Genomic DNA, 27,585 nt, shown 5'->3' with positions numbered 1-27,585 from the left:
GAGTTTTAAGACATGTATGTATATGTATGTATATGGAGTTTTAAGATTTTTTTTTCTCCCATTCAATCAAGCCTGATTCTCAGAGACTATCTGGACAAATCCATGCATTTTGGGGGGAAAGCTTTTTCAGAAGTAGTTTGCCCTTGCCTCTTTCCTAGGCTGAGAGAAAGTGATTCATTCTAATGACCAGAAAGTGACTACAAGTAGTCCCTGACTAACAACTGTTCATTTAGTGACTGTTTAAAGTTACAATGGCACTGAAAAAAGTGATGTTTTTCGCACTTACAATTGTAGCAACCCCAGTCATGTGATCAAAAGTAGGTAACTGGCATGTATTTATCCCAGTTGCAGGGTCAAAATTCACTTAACAACTGTCTTGCTTAAAAACATAAGTTTTGGCCTCAGTTATGATCATAAGTTGAGGATTACCTGTAGTCACAAGTTGGCCTCTGCCTAAGGTGAGACCAGAACTCTCAGGGTCCTAGTTTCTAGCCTGATTTAAACACTGCACTTCTCTGATTCCTGAGAAATTTATGAGCTAACAAATGTATTGTCTTACATTCATTTAACATTTGTCTGTCAGACCACTTACAGAAGAAAGTAACAGGGCTCTCCTAGTTAATTTTATGTTATAAATTTGGTTTACATACAGTATAGCACTACAGATCAGAGTATACAGTCACCATGTGCTTTACTGCTTAAATGTTTAGCTGTAACAGGAAACAGGAAACTCTACATAGAACAAAAAGAATATACCTGTAGAGTGTATACCATAGATCCAAACTTGTAAACACTGCCATCTACTGCCTGAATATTACTGTAATTGTTGCACAAAAACACATTCCGACAACATATTCCATTATTTTCATCTGGAGAAGTTAAGGCCATTCAACATTATGAAGGTGGATTCTTTGTTAAGCATCAGATAAAAGCCAAAGGACAGACATGAGTTGTCTCAAGTACATGTTTTATTGCAGTTTTTAAAAACATTCATGAAAAACAAGGTTAATTTTTTAAAAATAGTGAATCACTGAAGAAATCTAAAACTTAACTTGGTCTAAAATCAAATAAACAGCTACAAGAACCAGACCTCAGTGAAGTCACCCAAGTTAGGTATCCCTGTTTCACAGATAGGCATTAAAATTGTAGAAATTTCTCTTAAAACATGCTCTGAAAAAAACATTAGTCAAGATGCTTAGAAGCCAAGGAATCCAATCTCAAGCCAGAGAATTCCAAACTCTGAAAATAATACAAAATACATAATATGGAGCCAGAAACAAAGAAAGAGGAAAACATCCCAACCTAGCGTTTTTAGAGGCCAGGATCAGGGTCTATCAAAACTTCTCCTTTCCAAATTCCATGATCCATGTTCACAAAGTTTACGTGTCTTATGAACCTCTCACTCATTTCAGTGCTGTGTGACCAAGAGAATTTCCTGGTGGACTGAGAAGCAGTCCTGCATTCTATTACAGCCATGGAAGCTGCACACTTGGCTAAGGGTCAGGATCTGGTCCAAATGCTTTCCTTCTTACAGTAGACACTTTTAAATGAAAAGCCAGTTCTTCTAAGCCAGACTTTCCAAGCTTAGGTCACTCTTAATTTTGCCTGTCCCTACATCCTCTCTGAACATTGCCTATACTAGCTGCAGTTATAGTCTTAAACAGTTGGAGGAAACCATTTGAAGAATAGTAAGCTAAATCCAGAACCAATTCAGTCTGATTATCAATGTAGGACCAGACATCTATGCCCATGTTTCTGCTAGTGTTTCTGGTCTTGCATCTGGGTTACAGCTGCCCTTCAGTGGTACAAAAAACTGTCAGTGGTCCATCAATAGAAATGATTACTACAAAACACAGTCCAAGATTATCTGATATCCCCTAGAATTTGTGCCTTCTTTCTTTCTTTCTTTCAAGACATGGAGGTACTAAATTGCATGTCCAACTTTGAAATACATAAAGTTGAACTAGGTTTTAATGTTCTGGGGTGGGAGTGTGCTGTCTCCTCTGATTTCTTATTTGGTACAACCAAGCCAGGGCCAATCGAAAGAAACCTAAACAGCAATTTTGGCTCAACAAAGCTGGAAGTGAGACTGTCACAAACAAGCGGTCCTTGCAGAGAATAAAGGATGGAACATTTCCCAAGGCTGTTCTATGAATATCTTAATAGGATGTACTAAATGCAAATATAGATGGCAAACAGTATAACAAGCCTCCAAAGTTGCAAGTATGCTTCATGTAAAACCAATCAGCTTTGCTCAAATTAATCTGCAGATGCTGCTTTCTACAGTATTCTGATTTCCAGCTCCCATAAGAAAACATGAGGAGGAATCAATTACAGAGACTGAGGCCAGGAGAGTGGCATATACTGGGCATTTGCCAGGACACCTAAGAATGTTACAGAGTCTTTATTAACCAGCTGCAAGACAGGACTTTGGCCAACAGAAATTAACATCATGAACTGGTTTCTGTGTCAACATGTCCCGAGTCAATAACAGAGCCAGTCAGAGCTGAAAAGATGCATTAATGTCCACATTGGGCATCTATTGGCTTCCGTTCCATGTTCTCAGTCTGGGTCGCCAACTATTTTGTGACTATTTCCAATATGGTATCACGAGTATCCTCGAACCTCACTTTGACAGCTTAACAGTCCACGTGTCACATATGGTTATTTCCATACACAGCCCATGCAAAATGAAGCATTATTACCTTTTACTCCGAGGCAAATAATATCAAGTCACATGTCTGTTATTCCAGGCTTAAATTGAGACAGTACAGGAGAAAGTAGAGAGACAGGCCCTTTGTCTTTACTTGTCAGCTAGAATACTGACAAAAATAAAGGAACTCTGTCATGCAGGAAAAGGTTAACTTTTATGCCCCAAAAGAAATGCAGCTGATGTGACTTCTCCATACAAATTTTCCAGCCTAGTCTTCTACACGTCCTCAACTTTTAAATCATAACTTACATCATTAGAGCTTGGTGGATAATGCATTGAAGATTCTACAGAAGGGACTTCATTATCTGTCCTGACGGTGTTTGGGTCAATCAATATAGCCTAGAAAACAAACCACATTAGTCTTGCCTCCCTTCTAGGTTTTCACACATTCATTTGAGGAACTCATTTTCTCCCCCACCCCCAAGCATCAAAACTCAACCAATTGGATCATTTTTTAAAAGGTATTTTCATTTTCTGACCTCATTCCCTCTCAGATTAATTCTGTTTAATTCCCATTCATCTGTCCATCCTAGCTACAATATGCCATTGTTTTCATCAAAACCTGACACACAATGACTGATACACTTTAATAATCAAAATCAGAAACATTAACAATAAACTCACAGATGTAGCTGCAATTATAATTTGGGTATGAAATCTCACCTCATTGGAGTCAGAACGGGTCGCCCGGCACCAAAAATATGCAGTTGCTGATGCAATGCAGAATTCCACAATGGTGAATGTCAACAGCACAATGGCGATCCGATTGCCTGTCTTTTCCCCAATGGAAACAATGATACAAGCCGATTAGCATTTACTTCTCTTGGAGGCTGTCTTAGTCCATATAATTGCTTTGTTCTGTTCCCAGGGTCCCACTTCATGCCTTGGAGCCCCAGGACTCTTGCAGACATCTCCTACTGGGTCTGATTGGTTTTGTCCTACCTCTGTACTTCTAGGTCCATTTAATTTCAAAACCATAAAAGTTGCTATAATACAGTGGCTTGCAGCAGCATCTTCATTTCTAATAAATGTTTCAAATGGTCCTATAAGCTATTCTTAGAAAATAGTGATGAGCAGCAGCAGCAGCAACAGTCCAGAAACAGCTGAGCTGCTTAAAAGGGGGCAAAAGTGATTGGGGGAAAGAAGGCAAAAGTAATTGGGAGAGAAGAGAAGTCCTCTAGAAAGAGGGTTGGGAGAAAATATCACATTTGGATAAAAGAACTCTGTCCCTCAGCCCTTTACAAGAGCTCCTCAAAGACCAAATGCCCCCTTCAGATTTGAAAGGTTCAGGACTCCTTCTCTAGTGCTTGTGAACATAAGCCTTTTCAAAGTGAACATATTTGAATATTCAACATTTAAACTGTGTCATATCCATTCTCTTCTGCATTGTGATGAAATTATCAGGTGATCCTGAGGATGCCTTACTCCAATTCACATTGGAGAGCCAATTCAGAAGTAAAAGTAGGTGTCATGCTAAGGAAATCATGCCTAATAGTATAGTCCAGGGGTGTCAAACTTGGTTTGTCGCATTGTTGTCACATGACATATTGTGATTTCCCCCCCTTTGCTAAACTGGGAGTGGGCGTGGCCAGCGCGTGACCCATCCATCCTGTGGGCTGAGAGTTTGAAACCCCTGGTATAGTCTAACACTAGAGAAGGGTGGTGCTGAAACCTGGCTAATCATAGCTTGAACCGAGTGACCAGTTTGGACTCAAGTATCTTCATCTGGGTTTCAGCTGTGCTGTATATAAATGATTGACTGCCCACATGAAATTTTCTTCAGTTGGATACATCCTTATATTTTGATGTTTTCCTTCTCAAATATACAATAACTAGACCATAAACTCTTCTAATTCCTTTGCTAATGTCAGATACACTATATCTGAACCTTTGACACTTACCATCACTAGTGAATACTCGTAGTTATCATCTGAATGAAACGGTCCATTTATGCTCAGGTCTACTATAAAAGTCAATATTCCAAGTAACGCAAAAATGGCACTGATGATATTCATGGCTTGTGAGCCTTTTACCTAAAAGGCACAAACATTGAATGTTAGGTAATCACAGCAAGAACATTTTTTACTGTATTGAGATTTAGGACAACCTTACCCAATCAGGTGTCATCCAGATGGGTTGGAACTATAGCTTTGAGAAAGAGGTTCCTCTAGTGACTTAAAGCATCTTCTAGCATCATCAATCATTGTGTTGCTGATTATATTCAAAGTCATAATAATGATTTAGTGATTCCAGATGTTCAAAGTAGTAGAGGAACAAATGTTTCAAAATCTCCAGAGCAAATAGCTGGGAACTTGGGAATTGTAATCCAACATGTTGGGAGAGAACAAGGATAGTAAAGGAAGCACTGATGATGTTACCTAGTTTGGATAATGAAATCTCTGCTAGAAAACAACCAAGCTCAGAGACCACCAAAGACCCTTCATAGTGAATGTTGATTTAGAATATTAATACATGGGAAGAACTACTTCAGCTCTACTTCTGCTTCTCATATCTTTGGAAATTCAACGTTTTCATAGAGAATTAGAAAGTTTCAAGTAGTGTTGCCTTCTACAGATGTTGGTTAGACTGGAGACAGAAATGTTTTAGAGGGGTGAAGGTGATGACAGAGATACCATTTTCAGTGTTGAGCACTCTAATCTCTTTGGTCCTACTCTCACCTTTGTTTGAAATAGGTACAATACTCCCTGCACAATCTATACACCCAGCTGCAAAATCAGCAGTACAATAAGATGGCATATAGTGTTACATACTGACAAACAGTATGGTACTTTCCACCAAAGTCCTCCGTTCCAACGGGAACAGTATTCAAATCTGATTGGTTGAAAGGTCTGACAGCTTCCTATAAAAGGGCTGCTGCCAGACAGAGTCGTTGCTGGATTGTATATGGTTGTCACTTAATAAAGGGCTGTTTGTTGCTGAAGCCTGAGTCTGCCTCATCCATTCACCCTATCTAACACTGGTGACAAGGATGGGATTGGAAGGCAACTAGGCACCAAAAGAGCAAATAGAATCCAGCGATCCAATCCAGCCCGGAGCAAAGCGCAGCATCAAGCAGCCATCTTAAAGCAGCTAATTCAAATCCGCTTGCCAAGACAAGATGACTACAAACGCCCCACCAGCTCCGTATGACCCAGCCACTGAGCACCGGGACTCATATATGATGAAGTTCGAACGCTTTCTTGAAACCAACGAAATGAACCTCACTCTCCTGGGCCTGTCCGAAGGCCGGAAGAAAGCAATGCTCCTGAGAAACTGCAGACCAGACGTGTTCGAGATGGCTAAAGACTTGTTGAAACCAACGCCGATCCAGTCGGTCACTTGGTCGGTCCTACAACAGATGCTGTGGACACACTACGCTCCCAGACCACCTAAATACATGTGGAGGCACAAGTTCAACCTCCACAACCAGAAGGAAGGAGAAGCAATCAATCAATATATTGCTGCACTTTGGAAGGCTGCGGCTTACTGCAAGTTCAGGGACATAGATGAAATCTTGCTGGACAGATTATTTGTGGTGTTTGGGACATTACTTTACAGAGGAGGTTGCTCACCAAAATGAACCTCACTCTTACAAATCATCCTGGACGAAGCCAGGGCTACCAAGTCTTCGACCAAGTTGATGGAGACGCTGCAGAGGCAGAGCAGCCCAAAGAGTGCATGCAAAACTGTGGAGGTTCATCGTGAGTCTACGGAGCCAGAAGCTTCAGACAGCAAGGACGACATCTACAGCATGCACCGTGACTGCAAAGAATCAGCACAGAATTTTGAAACGCATTTCCCGGCTTGTGCCGGCTGTGGAGGGAACTACCAGAGATCAGCTTGCTGCTTCTGGGACACCATCTGCCAGCACTGTGAACAAAAAGGACACATTGCCAGGGTCTGCAGAAGTGAGTTCCCTGCAGCACCAAAGCAGCTGAAAGGCTAACCTGCATGCCCAAAACTGCCAAGAAGAGACTCATGGCAACCACGGCCAAAACAGCCTGGGGCAGAATCTGGTGCAACTTTCCAGACCACCATTGGTCAAGCACGGATGCTGCGGGCTAAAAAGCTGAGGGGCACCATCTTCCTTGAGGGATCTCCATGCTGTATGCAGATTGACACAGGGTCATCACTGACCATTATGTCCTGGGCTATGCTTAAGAAGGCCGTCCACAACTTGAGGAGGCACAAGCTGAGGGTTCCAGACCTATGCCTGAGCGAATACCATGGGAACCAAATCCTGGTTCTGGGCCAAGAAAATCTCCAAGTGCAATTCAAATCCTTTGACAGACTGTTTCCTGTGACAATGGTCGGCAGAGCCCTGTAGAGCCTCCTAGACTTAAACTGGTTCAAATCCCTGGGCCTGGGAGTGATTGGAATTAACACTGTTCGTGATGAGAGCATTGAAGAACTCCTTAAGGAGTTTGAGGACGTCTTCGGCACCGGTCTAGGTAAGTATGTGGGGACTCCACAGTCTCTTTTAATTTGGACCCCAACATAGCCCCTATTAGGCTTAAATCCAGGAAAGTCCCTTACGGTCTCATCCCCAAAATTGATCTTGAATTGGACAAATTAAATGGCCAGGGAATCTTAGAGCCGGTAGAGCACGCATGCTGGGAGACCCCTATAGTGACACTGGTCAAGCCTGACGGGTCAGTCCACATCTGCGTGGATTACAAGTGCACAATAAATAAAGCTTTACAATAAAGCACTTATCCTGTATCCATTGTACAGCATTTACTACATTCACTAGGCCCTGGAAAAGTGTTTGCTAAATTGGACATGGTGCAGGCATACCAACAATTGCCTGTAGATGGTGCCACAGCGGAGGCCCAAACCATTGTGACACATAGTAGTGCTTTTAAATGCACCCGGCTACAATTTGGCATTAGTATTGGCCCTGGACTGTTCCAAAGTGTCATGGAACGGCTTTTGCAGGGGATACCAGGAGTTGTCCCCTATTTTGACGACATATTGGTATCAGCTACAAATAAGGCGCAACTTTTCGAATGACTTAGGGCTGTTTTGACTAGAATTAGCAAAAAAGGTCTCCGTCTTAAAAAAGAAAAATGCCAAATCAATGGGCCAAGGGTTGAATTCCTAGGGCACCTCATCGACAGCTCTGAGATTCACCCCACAAACAAAAATATTAAAGCAATCCAGAACACCCCTACACCTCGCAATCAGACCAAACTCCAGGCATTCCTCGGACTCCTTAACTTCTACAGCATCTTTCTTAAACAGAAAGCCACGGTTGCTGAGCCTTTGTATCAGCAAGAAGGCGAAATGGACCTGGGGCAGAGCTGAAGCTGCGGCATTTGCCATGGTGAAAAGACTGCAGTCAGCGGACACGTTCCTGGTCTAGTACAACCAGACTCTCCCACTTGTGTTGACTTGTGATGCTTCCCCATTCAGCATTGGGGCCATCATCAACCACCGCATGCCCAATGGAACCGAGGCACCCATCACCTACTACTCAAGAACCCTGTCAGCTGCTGAGCAGAACTACAGCCAACTGGATCGTGAAGCTCTGGCTGCAGTAGCTGGCGTGAAACAGTTCCATGAGTACTTGTATGGCCATGATTTTGAAATCATCACAGACCATAAACCATTTCTGGGCCTGCTGGCCTACCCCAGCATCACTGTCACCGCAAATGACTCACTGGACTATTTTCCTCATGGCCTACAGCTACTGCATCATCCATCGACCTGGCACCACATTAGGGCATGCTGATGCCCTCAGCCAATGCCCTCTACCAGAACGGCTTGCCGATCCGACCTCTGAGACACCAGTCCTACTCATAGACTACCTTGAGGCTGCTCCTGTCTCCTCCAGTGAGGTCGCCCACCACTCAGCTAAAGACTGAACTCTGAAACAGATTTTGAACTGAGTGTGGATGTGGTGGCCCAAGGGGTCGGTTGGGCCAGAGTTTAAAATGTTTTTTGGTAAAAGGGATGAACTGTCTGTTGTCAATGGTTGTTTACTGGGGGGGACAGGGTCGTTGTTCCAACCAAACTGCGAGTTGCAGTATTAGATGCTTTGCATATAGGGCATCTGGGAATTTTCTGGATGAAATCTTTGGCCAGGAGCTATGTGTGGTGGCCTAACATAGATAGGGGGATTAAGGAATGGGTGGCTACCTGCACACCATGCCAGGAGTCCAGACCAGCTCCCCCAGAGGTGCTCGCTAAGGAGTGGGAGTGACATCAGTCATCCTGGTCTAGGGTAAGACATTGGCTTTGCCGGTCCAGTTCATGGCCAAGTATTCATGGTAGTTGTGGATGCCTACTCGAAATGGTTAGAGATAGTCCTCATGGCCACTACCACAGCAGAAGTGGTCATCAAGGCACTACAGAGACTTTTCTCCACTCACGGCCTGCCCGGCATCTCAGTCTCTGACAACAGGCCCCAATTTACGGCCATGCAACTTAGCTTCGCAGGGAATCAGGCATGCCCTGGTCGCTCCATTCCATCCGGCTAGTAATGAACAGGCGGAGAGAATGGTGTGATCCACTAAAGAAGCCTTATCTAGGATGGGGCCGGGAGATTGGCAAATATGGGTTGATCAATTCCTCCTCATTCAGCACATCACGCCATGTGCTACCACCGGGAGAAGCCCCTCTGAGCTTCTAATGGGTCACCGGCTAAGATTGCTCTTAGACCGGCTACATCCAAACTACTCTGCTGCGATGCCCCCAGATTTGACCACCAAAATTAGACACTTTAGCATAGAGAATCGAGTTTATGTCCACAACTACGCTGGGGGGGGGGGGCTCTGGATTCCTGCCACGGTTACAAGAATTACCGGACCTCACTCATATCAATTGGAGCTTGAGGATGGTAGAACTTGGAGGCAGCACATTGACCAACTCTGTAGCTGCCTCTCCCAATCCAATCTTAGGCAGCCAGAGGTAACTCCTGCACGAGTTATCCAAAGCCCTACCCAAAAGGAGCATGAATTCACTCCTTCCACAGACTTCTCAAGCCCAAAGGTATCAGGGTACTTATCTGGTGAAGTTGCAGGGCCGCAATGAGTTCCGAGTGAACCGGCTCCAGAAACTCCAGCAGCGCCCTGTGGAAAATTCCAGGAGGCTTCCACCAGGCAAAGCCAGAGAGACAACAGGTCCATCTGACCTGACTGAAGTTCCAGTACTGACTGAACTGCACAGGTCTGGGCAAGTCACCAGAAAGCCCACCTACCTGCGTGAGTATGTTACAAGCTGGACGATCCCAACTAAGAGGGGAGGGGTGTTACATACTGACAAACAGTATGGTAGTTTCCACCAAGGTCCTTTGTTCCAGCGGGAACAGTATTCAAATCTGGTTGGTTGAAAGGTCTGACAGCTCCCTATAAAAGGGCTGCTGCCAGACAGAGTCTTTGCTGGATTGTACATAGTTGTCACTTAATAAAGAACTGTTTGTTGCTAAAGCCTGACTCTGCCTCATCCATTCACCCTATCTAACATATAGTGAAGAATGCTGCCTTCTGTTTCTCAAAAAGCAAACTCAACTTCCAAAGTTTGAGAAGTTCACTAAGAAAGATGAACCAGTGAGTACCCTCAGACTGAATCTCTTCCTTTGTGGATGTAACTTCTTTCGTGATAACATTAGTCCAAAATCTCCTTAGAAATGTTTGCTGCTCCTTTCTAGAAATATGGTCACTAAGAAAAACTCAGAACCTCTCTATCTCCTCCCCATAGACAATTACTCAGACCTAAGCCCAATGAGTTCTGTGTGGATATATGCAGAGGCAAAGAACTGCTGCATAGTGGCTACAGATAACAGAATAACAGAGTTCAAAGGGACCTTGGAGGTCTTCTAGTCCAACACCCTGATCACACAGGGACCCTATACTATTTCAGACAAATGAAATAAAACTATTGAATAACAAATATTCAATTGCACAAGGGATATCAATAGATACAAACTAAATGTAATCCGTTCTAATCTTGATTGCAGGAAAAACGATTTCAGCAATAGAGTAATAAATGAGTGGAACACCCTACCTGATCCTGTTGTTAGTTCCTCTAACCTCCATACCTTTTACCCTAAGCTGTCCACCGTGGACCTTACGCATTTCCTAAGAGATCCCCAAAGGGGCAAGCATAAGCGCACCAGCATGCCTACCATCCAGTGGTGGGATTCAGATAATTTAACAACTGGTTCTCTGCCCTAATGGCCAGCTGGGTAGGCGGGGCTCAGTGGTCACGTGACTGGGTGGGTGTGGCAACTCAACGTCACTCCCATCGATCGGCGCTTCGCCTTAGCTCTTACAATGTAATCAAGGTTAACCGGAGAGACAGTTTCAGTAAGCAGGTCAACAAAGATGAGGCTAGAAACAACACCAGAATGTTTCCTTCCTGCCTTCCTTACAGGATTAGCCCTGTAAAGTGGGGAAAAACAAAAGGAGATTTCTTCCAACAACCGGTTCTCCGAACTGTCTGGAAAGTTACCAACTGGTTCTCCTGAATAGGTGCGAACCGGCTGAATACCACCACTGCTACCGTTCCTGTCCCATTTATATGTACTCTTTTTATGTGTTTATGGCTATGTTTTGCTTACTTATATCCATTTATTTGTGCCACTTTTTCATGCGTTTTCATACTTGTTTCCTTGTACTTGTTGACAAATAAAATAAATAAATATATAAATAGCTGCCCAACCTATTATTAAAAGCCTCTAGTGATGGAACACCCAGCTGAAGGCAAAATCTAAAATACAGTTTAATGCCCTGGACAGAGCATATTACTTTTGGGAACAATATTTTTGGTTCTAATAACTGGTGTTATACGAAATATTGTACTAAAAGACAGTTAAAATCCTGGAATGGAAAAAGAAATCTCTTCTAAAAATGCAGTGGGTTTTTAATAGGACAAATGAACAATGTCTATGTACTCTAATGCCACCTTCACCCCCGGCCTCACCACATGAATATTCTCCTCTAAAAGATTCACATGCATTTAATGGCTTGCAAATCTTAAAGCAGTCATACTTGCTCCTGGGAGGCAATCAACACCATTTGCAGCAACCCGGATGATTTCCCAAAAAATATCTTGCATGTGGTAAGATCATCATACAAATGCCACACTTATGTACTTGTATCCCCATGTCCAGCAGAAGTAAGTTGTGGCATTTGTGTGATGAAGTTGCCACACTTTTGCTCCCTTCATGGATGTAAATGAAGTTGTTTCACTAAGATCTTTTCTAGTATTTAAAGCATTAAATTGCAGATCATAGTAAAGAAAAAAAACAATGTGAGGCAGACTCACTGCACATTCCGTAGGGCTCTTCTCAGCACCAATTGAGAGACATCCAGAAACAATGAACTGTGTGGAAAGAAGGAAAGTAATAATCATTTACATCTCAATTAAGAGAACATCCCTTACAACCTTCACTAGATAATCTCTCATGGTGGTAGAAATGAAGAGGAAGATCGGTACCATGAAATGCTTTGTCAAGAAAGAAAAGCTATCTGTAAACTAAGCAGTGGGATATATAACCCAGTGTCTGCCCTGGAGGTCAAACATTTAGTCAAGGATGGGAGACAAAGGGCCCTTCTGCTAATAATTCATCTGAATCCACAGTGAAAACACTTAGCTTTAATCTGACACAACGGGGAGGAAAAGACAGACAAAGAAAGAAAATAAAATAATATCTCCCATAAAAATAGGATAGAAAGGGAGGTATCAGTAAGAATAGGAGTGGGGAGAATCTTTCACTTTTGGCTTGTTTGTTTGTTTGTTTGTTTGTTTGTTTATTTATGAAAACATATATGGCCGCCCATCTCATTGCAAAGATATTTGCTTATATACTTTCTATTAATATGTAAATCTCTATTAAAAATATTGTCCTATTCTGATATCTGAGAAGTCTTATCTTTTCAGGCAAGTCAGTCTCATATCCATCTATATTGTTTGTCTGTCTGTCTGTTTGTCTATCTGTCTTTCAGTTTATCTGTCAATGTCTGTCTGTCTGTCTGTCTGTCTGTCTGTCTGTCTGCCTGCCTGCCTGCCTGCCTGCCTGCCTGCCTGCCTGCCCATCCATCCATCCATCCATCCATCCATCCAGCTATCTAGCTATCATCTATCTATTCTATCCCATCCCATCCCAATCTTCCATCTTGTTCCAAGACCTTGAAAAAAGGTTGTTCCTGCTCTGCCTTTTGGTAGGCAGAAGTTAAGAGGCACTCTTTTGCCTTCAAATTATAGATTCTTTGCTTCGGAGCTATAGAACAGTACAGTCTGTGCTCAATTATGATTCATTTTAGGGCTGAGATGAATGTATTTGCCATATTTGTGTGTTTTATATTTAAAAGCCAGTTTCCCAACCTCCCTTGTCCTCATTTGCCAACATTGCACTTTAGCCCTGCTGGCTGTGGTAGCAAATCTAAATAGTTTAGTAAATAGGTTTATCAAAATTATGAAGAAAAAAAGTCTACTCAACATAAGCACATAGACCCTCACAACAAAAATTCAATGGCACTGAGCAAATGAGGACATGAGTAGTGAGGACAAAAATGTGATTGTTGAGTGAGACCAATCTTTTTATCAATAATAATTTGTGTTGATTTGTAGAGGAGATTCATTGCAGCCCTAGTCAGATAAGGAAAGTAAATGAATTTTGGGAAGTGATTTTGCTAATGTAGTTTTGGGTATTTCTCTATATGAGGCTTAAATAGACTTTGGGTTCTTCCCTTGCTACTTTTCATACATACAAAATTGTGATTGTCAGATTCAGAGTCAGCCCCTAGTCAGTTAATAAGCATCATAGCCATTTTAATGTCCTTTGTGGCATTGTGGGAAAGTAGAGTGCAGATCTGTAGGGAAGCCAATAGCTAGAGTCCTGTTGACCAAGGAGAGGGTCCAAGGTAAGGCATTTGGTACAGCCAGCATCAAACCAGCATTGTTGTTAGTTGCTGGAAAACAGGAGAGAGTCAGAGTTTTGATTTCAGACTTATGTCACATGCTCGTTTAAGCAAACCTCATCTTAAGCCTCATATAGGAATGTACACAACAATAAAAAAGAATGCTGGGAGGATACTAATGAAAAGTGAGCCAGGGTGATCAGACTGAAAACTGGTTTGAGACATATGGAGAAATGAAGTTGTGTGAACAGAGGCAACTACATAAACACAGGTGTAAGAATATGGACACCTACGCAGGAAATTGATGGTGAAATTGTTCAGATGACAGTCACAGAACTGAACACGAGTCAGACTTAGCATTGACAGTACCTCACATTGCTGCTTCACACACAAACAGAATTTGCTGGATGCAGTTCTCCTAAAGCTAGCAAAGAAATATCTGGGTTTATGTATAATCTGTTAGAGATTGTACTTTCCAGATTTGTCTTATTATATGAAAGTGCCTTTGCTATTAAGCATGAAGATATGAACATAGAGTTTACATTATAAAAACAAAGACTTAACCACAAAAAGGTTTAGACAAAACTTCCATGGTATATCTTCCTGTTCCCACAAACACTATTCAATATTTATTTATTAAATTATTTCTATATTTTTCTATTGGCAAGGGTGCATCATTGTGTCCAGGTAGACTTTGTTGAGGTCTTTGGTCTTTTCTCTCTCTCTCTCTCTGATAATTATGCTTAGAGGACACTCAACTTATCTGCTACATCATCTAACTCAGTGTTTCTCAATCTTCACAACTTGAAAAGGTGTGGACTTCAACTCCCAGAATTCCCCAGCCAGCTAAGCCAGCTGGGGAATTCTAGGAGTTGAAGTCCACACCGCTTCAAGTTGAGAAGTTTAAGAAACACTGATCTAACTGATCCTTTCTCATTTTTCTCCCCATTCTCACTCTACATCCAATGCATCAGGATATATAAGAGTGCAATTTATAATACAGTATGTAATAAAACAGAACAAAGAACAGAGCTTCATTTCTAGGTTGAAAAGGTACAACAAGAATGAGGAAATAGTGTAAACAGTGAGGGAGAAGTGAAATAAGAAATGGATGCCAACAACAATGCAGATTTAGACACATCTAAGACTAAAAAAAGAAGTGTGTGTGCCTATGTGGGTGCATCCGTGTGTGTGTGTGTGTGTGTGTGTGTGTGTGTGTTGCAAGATAGGCTAGTTCCAAGCCATATACCAAATAAACATCTGGTAAGAGGACATTTTACCACTTTCTGGATTGACTGGATTTTGTCCCCAAATGAAAGAGTCATTTTGTGAATAAAATAACCAGAAGACCCTCATATGTGTTCATTAGCCCTTATCTTAAAGCTGTTTATTTCAAATTAAATCTATTAAGATTTGTATTCCAAGAATTAGAGCCGGTTAGAATGCCATACTGCAGGCTACTTCTGGCTGCCTGCAATTTGGCAGATCAAATCACCAGGCTCAAGGTTGATTCATCCTTCCAGCCTTCCAAGGTGGGTAAAATGAGGACCCAGATTGTTGGGGGCAATATGCTGACTCTGTAAACTGCTTAGAGAGGGCTGTAAAGCATTGTCAAATGGCATATAAATCTAAGTTCTATAGCTATTATGTTTAGGAGGCATGATAATTGATAATACACAGCCCCTTCATACAATATTTTGCATTCTACATGAATGAAAAATAAATAAATGAAAAAACAATCCAGACTGAGAGAAAAGCATGTTGAAATTTTTCCAGGATGGTTGTATAGTGACATCCCATTCATTGTAGAGAAGATGATTGGCACACCATTTTGCCCCAAAATTGCAGTAACAGAACCAAAAAGCTGTGCTAGACTTATATCTGAGCTGCAAACATTCAGACAAATAGGTGCAGCAGAGAGCTAGCAGTTTCTGTATCTTTCTGCTGGTATCCAATAATCACCTAGTTGGTGTTAAAGCTAATGTCCCATTAACTACAAATGTGTGAATTATCAAGGCCATGATTTTCTCAACTGAAACACACTGTACTGTAAGAAAAGGGATGCTTCTAAATTGTGGTTTGGAAAAATTACTGAGGACACCTTGGACCACAAGAAGAGTACATAAACCATTCATTATTAGATGAAGTTAAAGTAGACTGCCCATTGAAGCATGACGCTAAAGCTTAGCTGTGTTGGACATCTTATCCAAAGGTCACTGGAGAAGCCCCTTGTGTTTAGAAAAAGCTGGTTGACCAAAGACAAGGTGACTGGATATCCTCTCAGGTGATGCAAGTAAGAGATTACAAGAACTTAAAGAAACAACTATTAACAGACAATCATGGCAACATGATGCTTACCAGGTCAACAACAGTCAATGTGACTGAATGAGGGAACAGCAACAGTGGCAACTCAGATCCAGGCAACACAGAGATGGTAGCTCTAAATCCTAATTATTTATTTCTTAGATTTATATTCTAGCTCTTCTCTAAGTGCTCAAGGCTTACAGAAACAGAGGGATTTCCCCTTTATTTTAGGCCCACATCAGCAATCCTGTAAGATGGATTGGGTTAAAGAGTGACTGATCCAAAGACATTGAATGTGGACCCAGAAATATTTCTAGCATGAATGACGTTCTTGCAAACCGTATGTGACAAAGACCTTTCACTCTACTGAATTAAAGTGTTCTCCACACATCCTTGAGGCATCAGAAAACTCTATTGGCTTCAGGTTTTTTCTCTCCATTGCTCACTCCTGTCCTGCCTCTGTTGCCTCTGGCTCAGTTCACTGCCATCACCTGATTCCTCCTCAAAAATGGGTGAGAAAGCCTTGTGGAATGTCCACACCTTGAACATTTTATGAGAATAAAGGAGAGGACATTATTTGAATAAAAGGTAACTAAGAATGACTTTGATGGATATGTCATTCAGAGCTGGAAATAGAAGAATAGAATAAGAACTTGCCAAGGTGTGTTTGCATCCAGATTTGGCAGAAGTGAAGAAAATACTCTCTGTAAGCTGAAAATGAAGTGTATGGGTTGATTAAATAATTAGATTAAATAATTAGATTAAATAATTAGACATCTTAGCCTGTCTTCATCTTTCAGATCTCCCAAACTGGGTGTCAGTTGTCTCTGATCCCACAAAACACCATAGGATCAGAGAGCCTGGTTTTTGGAACAGCTGCCTTCCCTCTTGATACTCCTTCCAGCCTGAGCACAGACAACCTGAGCTCTTTAAACTTGCTAAGACTGCAACACTAAGGCCAAAGCAATGGCTGGCAGTGGTGGTGGGGGGTTGTCTGAGGCAGCTACAGTCTCCTTCCCATTTCATGGCACATTGCCCCTTCCATGATTGAGGTGTTGAGTTCAGTGGTGGGTTTCAATTTGTTTTAGAACTTCTTCTGTAGGTGTGGCCTGCTTTGTGGGAGTAGCTTGCTGGCCATGTGACTGAATGGGAGTGGCTTGGAAGTCATGTGACTGGGTGGACGTGGTCAACTTGTAAAATGTGGTGAAACTCACTTAACAACACTCTTGCTTAGCAACCAAAATGTTGACTCAGAAACTCTGGCATTTGAAGCACACAAAGTCTTAAAGCTGTCAAGTTACAAGACCCTTGCACTCCTAACCCTTTAGGAAAAAACCTCAGGGGTGTTCAAACTTGACAACTTTAAGACTCGTGGACTTCAACACCCAGAATTCCTCCCCTTGCTCTTCATCTTGATGATGTGCAGATGGGCGGGGGGAGGGAGCTGGAATCGGTTCTAAACGGCACTGTAGATTTGTGGAACCTCTTCTATATAAGAGGTTAGAACTGGTAGGAACTCACCCCTGGGTGAGTTGGAGGGATTCTACTCTCTGAGATCAGGATTGACTTAGAGATAAGTGAGTACAGGTGAAAGGCAGATTTGTAAGTTCTGGACTCTCCCACTGTCCCAAACAGAATAATCCAGGGAAATAGTGCCTAGTCATATCAACCCCATACCTCAAGTAGTGGATGAATGCTAGGCTGATTCCAATCCCTGAATTCTCCACACAAAGCACCAACTATTTAATGAAGTGTACAGATTGTGCTCACAGGAAAATTGCCACAAAGTAGGCCATTTAAGAAGAAATGATATATTGTTAATACCAGTAATAATATTGATATTGATATTAATATCTCATCCATCATTTCACTCTGAATTTAAATAAAATGAATTTCAATACTTTCTGTTTTTTGGTGCATATTTGTCAGGTGAATTGAAAAACAAACTCTCAGAAGCTATAGAAAAGGGATCTGAGTTTTAAATCCCACCAAGGTTTCTTAACTCATGTTCTTCTGCTGTGTGAAAAAGCAGCAGTTTGACAATTTGTGGCCCTTTTCCCAAAAGCAGTGACCATGGTTGCAGGTTGCTATGGTGGCTGGGATGGAGAAGCTGGAGAGCAATCAACACTGCTTAGAGACAGGAAGAGGATGCTGTACAGCTTTGGAAAGGGAGGTGGGAGAAAATGCAGTGGGTGGTTTGACCTCAGAAGATGGAAGATATGAGAATCCTTGCCAATAGGAAAGCAGATTTCCTACAAGGGTTGCAAACCTTCAGTGATTCCAAGGAAAACACCAGCTTTGCTGCTATCACTAATAAAATGGTGCAGGCTTACTAGGTTCCCAAAATAGATGATAGTGAGAGCAATGGTGATGATTTGTTAGGTCTACCCACTCCAGAAGACAGTATAGATTCACAACTGATCCCTAAGAGATACAAATGTATGTGTGGAAGAATATTTTAAGTGACAACCTTCTGGGAAGTTAAATAAGCTGTTCTTTTTTTAAAAAAATGTAATTTTGCAGTTTGGGGCCTGCCTTTTTGCCTCAGTTTAAAAAGGATATTAACAAGCTAGAGCAAGAGGAGAGAAGGGCTACCAAGATTGTGAAAGATTTGGAAATCAAGTCCAAGAGGAATGGTTCTAGGAATATTGAGCTTGAGAAGCAATGTCATTGCTGTCTTCAAATACTTGAAGGACCGTAGCATCGTAGATGATTTAATTTCCGATTATTCAGGAGGAAAAGACTAGAATCAATGGGATGAAACTTCAAAGATTTAGAGACAGATTAGAGATTCCAAAGAACTTCTTGACAGTAAAAACTGTCAATCAGTGGAATCTACTGTATTTTTCAGAGTGTAAGATGCACCTCCCCCCCCCCAAAAGACCGTGGAAATGTTAGTGAGTCTTATACAGCAAATACAGCCATTTTTGGCCTTCCGAAGCCCCGCCCCCGCATCCCATTTTTGAGAAAAACAGGCCGTTTTTTGCAAAAACAAAGGCATTTTTGCCTTCCCCCAGCCCCCAGAAGCAGGCTTCAGCAGGGCTGGGGAAGGCAAAAATGCCCCCATTTTTGCAAAAAATGGCCCATTTTCTGCCCGTTTTTTTTGCAAAAACGGGGGTATTTTCCCCTTCCCCCCAGCCCTGCTGAAGCCTGCAGAGTCCTCCTGGGGGCCAGGGAGGACAAAAACTTTTTTTATTCCTTACCTCTTCAAAATCTTGGTGTGTCTTATACACCCGTGTGTCTTATAGTCTGAAAAATATGGTAATTCTTCCCCTTCAGTGAAGGTTTTCAATTAGAGGCTGAATAGTCATCTATCAAGGATGGTGTAGTGAATCCTGCAATATGCGGGGGTTGGGGTTGGGGGGTTGGCTTGATGTCCACTTAGGTCCAGGGGTAGGTTCCTACCAGATGAACAACTGGTTCACTTCACGCGCATGCGCAGTTTAGCAAAAATTGATCTTTCACATTGCAAACAAGAAAAGGAGCAAGGAAAACAGCTGAGAAGTGGCAATTCAATCTGCCTCCACTGATCAGCTGGGCTTCGGAAGCAGAAATAAAAATCAGTATAATCCAGGGGTGGCCGACCGGGCCTACTTTCACACAAACAGAGAACCGGTTTGCTCTCGGCTTGCAATCAGAACTACCGGTTTGGCTGAATTGATCTGAACCAGTAGAAACCAACCACTGCTTAAGTCGCTTCCAACTCTATGGTTGTTTCATACATGCAGCAGATTGAAATTGCATTTTAAAGCAAATGATAAGCACGTAGTAGAAGAAAAACAAGATACATTCCTTTGGCATGAAACTGAACCCACATCCTAATGCTATTAAATCTCAGAGCAATGGTGTTTATATTTAGAATTTAAATCCCTCTCCTTTTTTTTAGGAGAATAATACTGTGTTTCCCCCTCAAACTAATGATGCTTTTAACAAAATGGAAAAAAAAGGCAGGTGGGCCAAAGTGAAAGTACTTTCTTTTTAGCAAGAACATTGGTACTAATAGAATAAAAAAATTACAAACTAAAAATTTGGATGCTTCAAATGGAAGAAAAGAAGGAAGGACATGCAGCTCTGTAACATATTTTTTTGAACAGAGAGGACAGTTTTCAGCAAGAGCTAATGATGACTCATGACGGGGCAGACACTTTGAAGAACTCATGCAGGCACCTGAAGGTTTGTTCCACAACATCAAAAGGAATCTCAGCTAAGGGCTGGTTTAGCTGGGAGGAAACAAGACTGAACTCATTGAGGAGGAAACGTATGGGTAGTCCTCGACTTACGATCACAGCGGAGCCCTTGAGTTGCTAAGTGAGGCATTTGTTAACTGAGCTTTGCCCCATTTTACGGCCTTTCTTGCCTCAGTTGTTAAGTGAATCACTGCAGGTTGATAAGTTAGTAACTCGATTATTAAGTGAATCTGGCTTCCCCATTAGCTTTGCTTGTGAGAAGGTTGCCAAAAGGGATCACATGACCCCAGGACACAGCAAGGTCATAAATATGAACCAAGCATCTGAATTTTGATCCCATGGTCTTGGGGATGCTGCAAAGATTATAACTGCAAAAAACAGTCATAAGTCACTTTTTTCAGCACTATTGTATCTTTGAACAGTCACTAAACGAACTGTTGTAAGTCGAGGAGTACCTGTTCTTCATCATAGAACTCGGGAACTATTTTGCCTTCATCAGCTCTTTCTCACCCAGGACCTCCCACCACCCTTCCTCCCTTCTTCTTCATATATAATCTCTCTGTCCCCTGCCCTTCTGCTCTTCCAGCCACCACTACCTATCTGGAGGGAAAGGGGGTTTCTCTGGTCTGTGATACTCACGGATGCTCCTCCCAAGAAGGGAATCTCTCCATATACAAAGAATGAGGTATATACACTGGACAGGGTGCTGAGAATGATCCCAAAGCTAATGTGTATGAAGCCAGTCATGATCTGGATAGTCTGTGGGAACAATCAGGGTAATAACATTCAACACTTGATGGATAAAATTCACACATGCACACACACACACACATACACACGCACACACACAAACCTTGAATGATTACACTGACTTCAAAGGGTTGGCACCAGAGGATCTCCTGTCCTATCACCTATTTTATTTTAAAGTAGTTTTTGCCATCCTGGAGATTTGGAGATGTGTAAGAGATCATTTCACCTCTCCAACTCACCATAATTATAAGCTGGGTTGACAAAATCAGAAATGAGGAGGCGATAAGCCACCTGGGAAAGCAAAGGGAAATCATCAAAGCCCTTAAAAAGCCAAAAGTTCAAATATTTTGGACATGTGATGTGACCCCCAGAAAAATACGGCATCCTTCACTTAATACTCCAGGGGAAGATTGAAGGCCAACGAGCTCCAGGCAGAAGACAAAACATCATGGCTTCAAAACCTAAGGGACTGGTTTGGAGAAAACTCAGCAGCACTTTTTCATGAGGCTGTTGACAAAAATAGGATTGCCAACATGATCGCCAATGTCCGATGAAGGATATGGCACACGAAGAAGACGAACTCACCACAGCCAACTCTCCATGGTCAACTTGCCACAGGACAACTTACCGTACCACAGCCAATTTGCCATAGGCATAGGACAACTCTCCCTGGGACAAGAGTTACACTAATATTGAAGAAATCATGGGATAGAATCATTAAATAAAGGATGCCAAAGGAGAGACAAAATGAAATGTGAATGACAAAAATTAAAATATTAAAAAATATATTTTAAATAATTAAATTGAATTGTCCCGTGACAAATTGGCCATGGCGAGTTGTCCCGAGGCGAGTTGTCATGGTGAGTTGGCCAATACAATCAGTTGTTCCATTCCACCCCTCTTCTCCCACTCAGTTTAGCCAAAAGTTTGGAAAGTTGCTCTGGAGCCTGATCAGGCACTTCTCTCTCTCCTCACCGCTGCCCTAAATTTTATGTTGCAGATTATCAGCTTCTAAGTAAGAACTCCTAAAGATTAGTGAGAATAATTTATGACTGCTGGTGGAAAGAAATCCGGGGTTTATAAATCTGTTTAATTAACCATTCATTTTGGCAGCAACTAGTAGATATCCCGTCCAAAGTTGGCCCCAGTCATATTCACCTGCAAATCTCTTAAAATGAAGGTTTTTTTTCAGCAGGCCTGGGGATCCTGTGGTCACAGGGACCCCCACAAGTTGGGTATACTATATGTGAGATTCTGATGCAGTCTCCCAAGATCTGTGCTTAATTCTTTTTAATAATTACTTACAACTGTTTTAATTGTTAGTTGTAGCCTCAGGACTGTCTGTAGCTGTCACCTCAGAAATGTGACTTTAGGTGGCAATAAAACTATTTGTTCAATGATCTTTTAAAGTTATGATGGCACTGAAGGAATGATGACTCCAGTAGTACTGGTCATTGCAGCATCTCCCTGATTATGTGACAGAGATTTACGATATTCCTGGCCACCTTCCTGACCAAGGAGAGATTCAACCTAGAAATAAGGAGGAACTTTCTGACAGTGAGAACTATCAACCAATGGAACAGTTTGCCTTTGGAAGTTGTGGGAGCTTCATCACCGGAGGCTTTCAGGAAGAGACTGGACTGCCTTTTGTCAGACATGGTGTAGGGTCTCCTGCTTGGGCAGGGGGTTGGACTAGATGACCTTCAAGGTTCCTTCAAACTCTGTTAATCTGAATCTGAATCCTTCTTTCGAGCAAAGTCAATGGGGAAGCCAGCAAGAAGTTGGAAGTCATGGTCACACGAGGTCCTCACATAATGACCTGCACAGTCCTCATTTAATGACAGCTGGACTGCTGGAATTGCCATCGATAAGTGACATGGTCATGTCACATCACAATTCATGCCTGCATTACTTAGTTATAGCAATTCTAGTCCCTATTGCCATCATAAACCAAGGACTACCTGTATATAAATTCAAAAATAAATAACTAAATAATAAAATCCAGGTGACTCTGTGTCTGAGGTTTGGGAAATGGGATGCTCATCAGCCTAGAAGAGTTTGTAGAATGAATCAAACTTCTTTTAGGGCTCCCAGGGCTCTGGTCTCCTCATCACATGGTCCTTAGCTCAACCAGTGTCAGCTAGAGATCATAGAATGGTTTTACACAAGGTGTGCCTAACTGGTTATATTGGAGCCACCTAGTCTGCATGAAATAAGGAATTTATGGGAGCATTCTGGTGTTCCTATCTGCTTGGGGTCTACCTGTTGTTGCTTGATGGACCATCTACAGGTGCATCAGAGATGGTACAGTGCTGTGGATAAGGATCTGAATTGGGACAATTAAAGATACGGTAGATCCTCTTCACACAGGGAGCAGCTTAGGCCTTTTTATTGGTTGCCTTAGATCAATCAATCCTAATTAGGCCCTTCCTGGCTTATAGCTTCCATCTTCACTATTCCCCAAGCACTCAAGCAAAGTCATTGTCTGTGGTGAAGAAGGTTGCCATAGCGAATATAAGGACTGTGTTAAAATCCAGCTTTTCATTCAACCCAGATTTCATAAATACAGTACTTGTATCTTTAAGATATGGGGGATGGGAACAAATCCCCCTGCCCTCAAATAGTACACCTGAAAAAAAACTTGTAACCTTTTCACTTTTGTTGGTGGTTTATGTAAACCTCAATTGGGAGCAGTGGTGGCTCAGAAACTCTAGCATTTGAAGCACACAAGTCTTAAAGCTGTCAAGTTACAAGACCCTTGCACCCCTAACCCTTTAGAAAAATACCCCAGGGGTGTTCAAACTTGACAACTTTAAGACTTGTGGACTTCAACTTCCAGAATTCCTCCTCTCACTCTTCATCTTGATGATGTGCGGACAGGCGAGGGGAGGCAGCTGGAACCTGTTCTAAACAGCACTGTAGATTTGGGGAACCTCTCCTATAGAAGAGGTTAGAACTGACAGGAACCCACCCCTGATTGGGAGTCATAACAATGGGTGTAGCTAGTTGGAACTGCAACTAGAAGACTTTCCAGGAGCAGCTTTTTATTGCCACCTGGCCTATGTTGATTTGAGCACTCCAGTTTTTACTTTTAATCTCTTGACAATAATCAAAAATCTAGAATGGACAAATACAGAAGAGTAATATAACAAGCCCTTGATTTACTGTAATTGGGGAGAGAATATCTGGTGTTCTCAAATGTCTGTTAAAACTCAAAGTATATCATTTGTGTCAATCTATGTCATCTTTACAACAACATCATTTTCATCACTCATAAATATTATCAAATTAAAATTTAATTTAATCCCCTTGATCAATTATTTTGGATGCAACAGCCTTGCCTGTTATTTCAGGAGATAAATGATTGGAAATGTTAGCAGTTGCATTTAAAGTTCATTACATAAATTCTGAATTATTCAATTGGAGCAAGTTTCATTGTAGTAAGGAAATGCTTACGTCTACTTGATTTTTATAATTTACTTCTCTTTATGAAGGAATTCCTAATATATTGCCTCTGTCTGTAGAAGTGTCCTTTTAGATACAAATACTGGATATGAATGTTTAAAATTCCATTTCACACCTTTGGGTGGAAAATGAATTTTTATGGGAAATTAAGCAGGAGTTTGGTTTTCAAATTTTGTTTTGTTCTGCTATGGTGCAATTTTTGTTTCTTTGTTTGTTTATTGTGGATGAATGGATGGATGGATGGGGAGGGAGGGGAGGGGGAGAAGGAGAAGGAGAAGGAAAAGGAGAAGGGGAAGGAAGGAAGAGGGCAGATTTTCAGAAGAGAGTCCAATGTTTGGGTAAAAGCTACATAGTTATTGTAGTGTTGCCAGACAGCCTGACAACAGTGTTTGGGTGGATTATAAGTAGGAAAATTTATCATTATCCTCATGGTAAAATGTGAAAAAGGTACTGGACTGGAATCAGCAAACTCCACACAATGAGTCTGGTAGCTTTGGGATTGCTTGATTAATTTTTCTAAGTTAAGAGATACTGATGCATCAGATGAGGCTGGCAGATGTCTGGGAGAGCAAATGCCAGTCAGAGCAAATCAGTCAGAACACATCTAAAATGGCAACATGCCATATGGATGTCTTTACAGAAGGCATTCCTTTGTCCAGGGCAAGCTGAAAGACCGGGAGAAACAGAAAGACAAAGGCATGGAATTGCTCATAAGTAGAGAGGACCTGGAATGGCAACTGTGCAGGAGAACAAGCCATCTGCTCCCTTCTTCCCCACTAGGCCTGGTTTTTCTCTGTAAAATGATTATTGCTAAATGTGAATTTTGCCTATGCAGATCTACCTTCTGCTTTGCCACTGCGTGGAACATTTTTTTAAAGGCAGAATATCTGGTTCAAAAACAGATAGAATCTGCCATCAACAGATGCCCCCCTGCATAACTGAAACCTAATGGGAAAAAATGTTACGATAACCCTGATCAAAGTTTCTGGATTTTCTTTTTAAAAAAAACAACCCTATGATATTTATTGCCTCCTTTTGGTTTTTTGTTAATTATATAATCTGTATCCCTTATTTCTATTGGAACATTATCTTCATTTTAATACTTTGGTACACTGAAAGAGACAATAATGCAACTTCTGCAATTAGCTGGGACGGGAAAAGTGAATATATAGTTCCTTCCATCTAAGCACGGCTTGAAAAACAGGGCAACATGCTGTTACTGCTTTTTTCAACCAGATATATATATGGATCCAGAGCAATCTTACAGCCTATCTGATATTTCACAATCCCAGTCATCCCAGTTAGAAGCTCTGTTGCCTTCAAAAAGGGACTTAGTAGTTGTCATCTGGGCAATCCCAAGAGAATACCACATCTATTCTTAGAAAAGCACCTTTATGTGCTTCTATAGTAGCAAAAAAGCACTGACTCAGTTGCAGGATTTCCCTTTGCAATGTAGCCATTTATTTATTCAGCATTTCTCCATGGCTGATACCCTTTAGAGAGTGCATGGCGATTTCTGTACAAAGATGAATAGAGATGGGTTTATGCTTAAGCTTCAATCTTTAAATGTATTTTGTCTCTAGAAGAAAAAACCTTCTTACTGACTTACACAATGCAAGAGAATGCCACAGCACTGGACAGGACTACTTATGATGTGCTCTTGAAGGACAGTTCTAAATGCCTTTATTTTCCCCAATTATTAATCACTGTGGGGGAGACATGGAAGAAAGATGGAGGGTGGTGGCAGGGACAGGGTTAAGAGAATGCTATTTCTCTCTAGCTGCAAAAGAAAACATGCATCTTTTGGCTTAATTTATAGAAGCTGTGGCTTTATCCTTTGAAGATCAGGTTTTTTTTAAATTAGAACTTACTAAATTCTAACTGCAGCCTTAAAAAAAGGCTGCAGTTAGGCTGAGCACTGGGTGGACAATATGGATTTAAAAAATAATAATAGAAATCATCCCTGTGGGTATGTGTAATCACAGATACAGGGACTCTGGGTTTAGTTTTCTGGGCAATCCAGGATCAACCTAATCCTAGAAATGTTTCCCCAATTAGGACCCACGTAGCTGAACTTTGTCATTAACTTGAAGAAGCTTTAAATGGCATAGAAATGATGGGCATTTTTAATGGCTGGATTTAATATTTGATATTAAGAGCTAAACCTCCTCTAAACAAACAGGTTTCATTGATACAATACAATAATTCTCAGCTGTGAACACTGTCGACAGCTTTCTGCTGCATTTTAATAGATTTTCTTCCTAGATTGACATTATCCACTTCTCCTATGTACTTAGGGCATTGACTTCAGCATTTAATCAGAAGAATGCTGCTCTCCCAAGTCAAACACTGAAGATAGTGCCCAGTCTTCACAAGAGAGAGCAATTCTGAAGTTGTGGGTCAGCCAGATCATTTATTACTCTCCTTGCTGGCACCAGACTTCATTCCTACTGCTGGGGATATTTAGCACTGGAATATATATAAATATACATATGTTGGCAGAAGATCATTCTTAAAATGAACAAAGCAAGCTATTTTCAGAAAGGTGTTCTAGCCAAATTGGTCATTATTTTCCCTAAATGGGGACATGATTGGTTCCCACGTTTACATTGATTTAGTCTAAAGCTTTTCTCTGATTCCACCTCTTCCCAGCCACCCACCCACCCCCATTCACACATACACACACGCATCAGAGAATCACACTGCTTAGCCTAAATCAAGAGAGCCGGTACCATGCAGGAGAAACCCATCCCCAACTCTTCTATCCACCCCCCAACCTTACCCAACCCAGCTCCCTACCCAGAGGGGGTTCTCCCAAGCTTCTGTCACTCACCCCCAGCACTCGGTTCTTCCCTTTAGGAATAGTTTCCACTGTGTACATCACAGTCCTTCTCCCCAGTCGGAAGTTCCCCATTCCCTGCATGGGAAACAGCTGTCGTGTGTGCTCCTAGGCCCTCGGGACCCTAGCAACTGAACCCTTCGCTGCATCAGCCAGATTGACTGAACATGGATAACAGCTCACTGCTCAGCTCCAGCACACGCTGTATTCCAGAGAAAGGGGGAGAGTGGTCTTATTGGCTTCTGTCAGCAATGATGTCACAGGCAGTCAGAGAGGCTGCAAGAGACTGAGGGGGGTAGGGAAGGGAAGATCTGGCTGGTAGGTAAAGCTGCCTTCTTTCTCAATTACCTTCTCAGCCGGCAGAGTGGCACCGCAGAGCCATGGGATTTACACAGAATGGATTTCTGAGCAATCAGATTTGTGCTGTAATAGCCATTCATAGAGGTGTCTCTTTCACAAACA

At 41.8% G+C, this 27,585-nt stretch overlaps 1 protein-coding gene across 1 annotated transcript; it reads right to left on the bottom strand.

Moving 5' to 3' along the window:
* Positions 1-233: 233 nt before the first annotated feature.
* Positions 234-27,207, bottom strand: LOC116518601 (membrane-spanning 4-domains subfamily A member 12-like). Its single transcript, XM_032232112.1, has 6 exons — positions 27,118-27,207; positions 20,709-20,828; positions 11,984-12,040; positions 4,615-4,746; positions 3,377-3,487; positions 234-3,052 (listed from the first exon to the last, which is right to left on the bottom strand). The coding sequence occupies exons 1-6, from the start codon at positions 27,205-27,207 to the stop codon at positions 2,930-2,932; spliced, it is 633 nt and encodes a 210-aa protein (XP_032088003.1). The 3' UTR covers positions 234-2,929.
* Between the last annotated feature and the right edge of the window lie 378 nt (positions 27,208-27,585).

The sequence above is a fragment of the Thamnophis elegans genome, chromosome 1, assembly GCF_009769535.1.
Source record: "Thamnophis elegans isolate rThaEle1 chromosome 1, rThaEle1.pri, whole genome shotgun sequence".
In the NCBI taxonomy this organism is placed as follows: Eukaryota; Metazoa; Chordata; class Lepidosauria; order Squamata; family Colubridae; genus Thamnophis; species Thamnophis elegans.
Note: the sequence above shows the minus strand (reverse complement) of the source record. Positions and strands in the feature narration are given on the sequence as shown.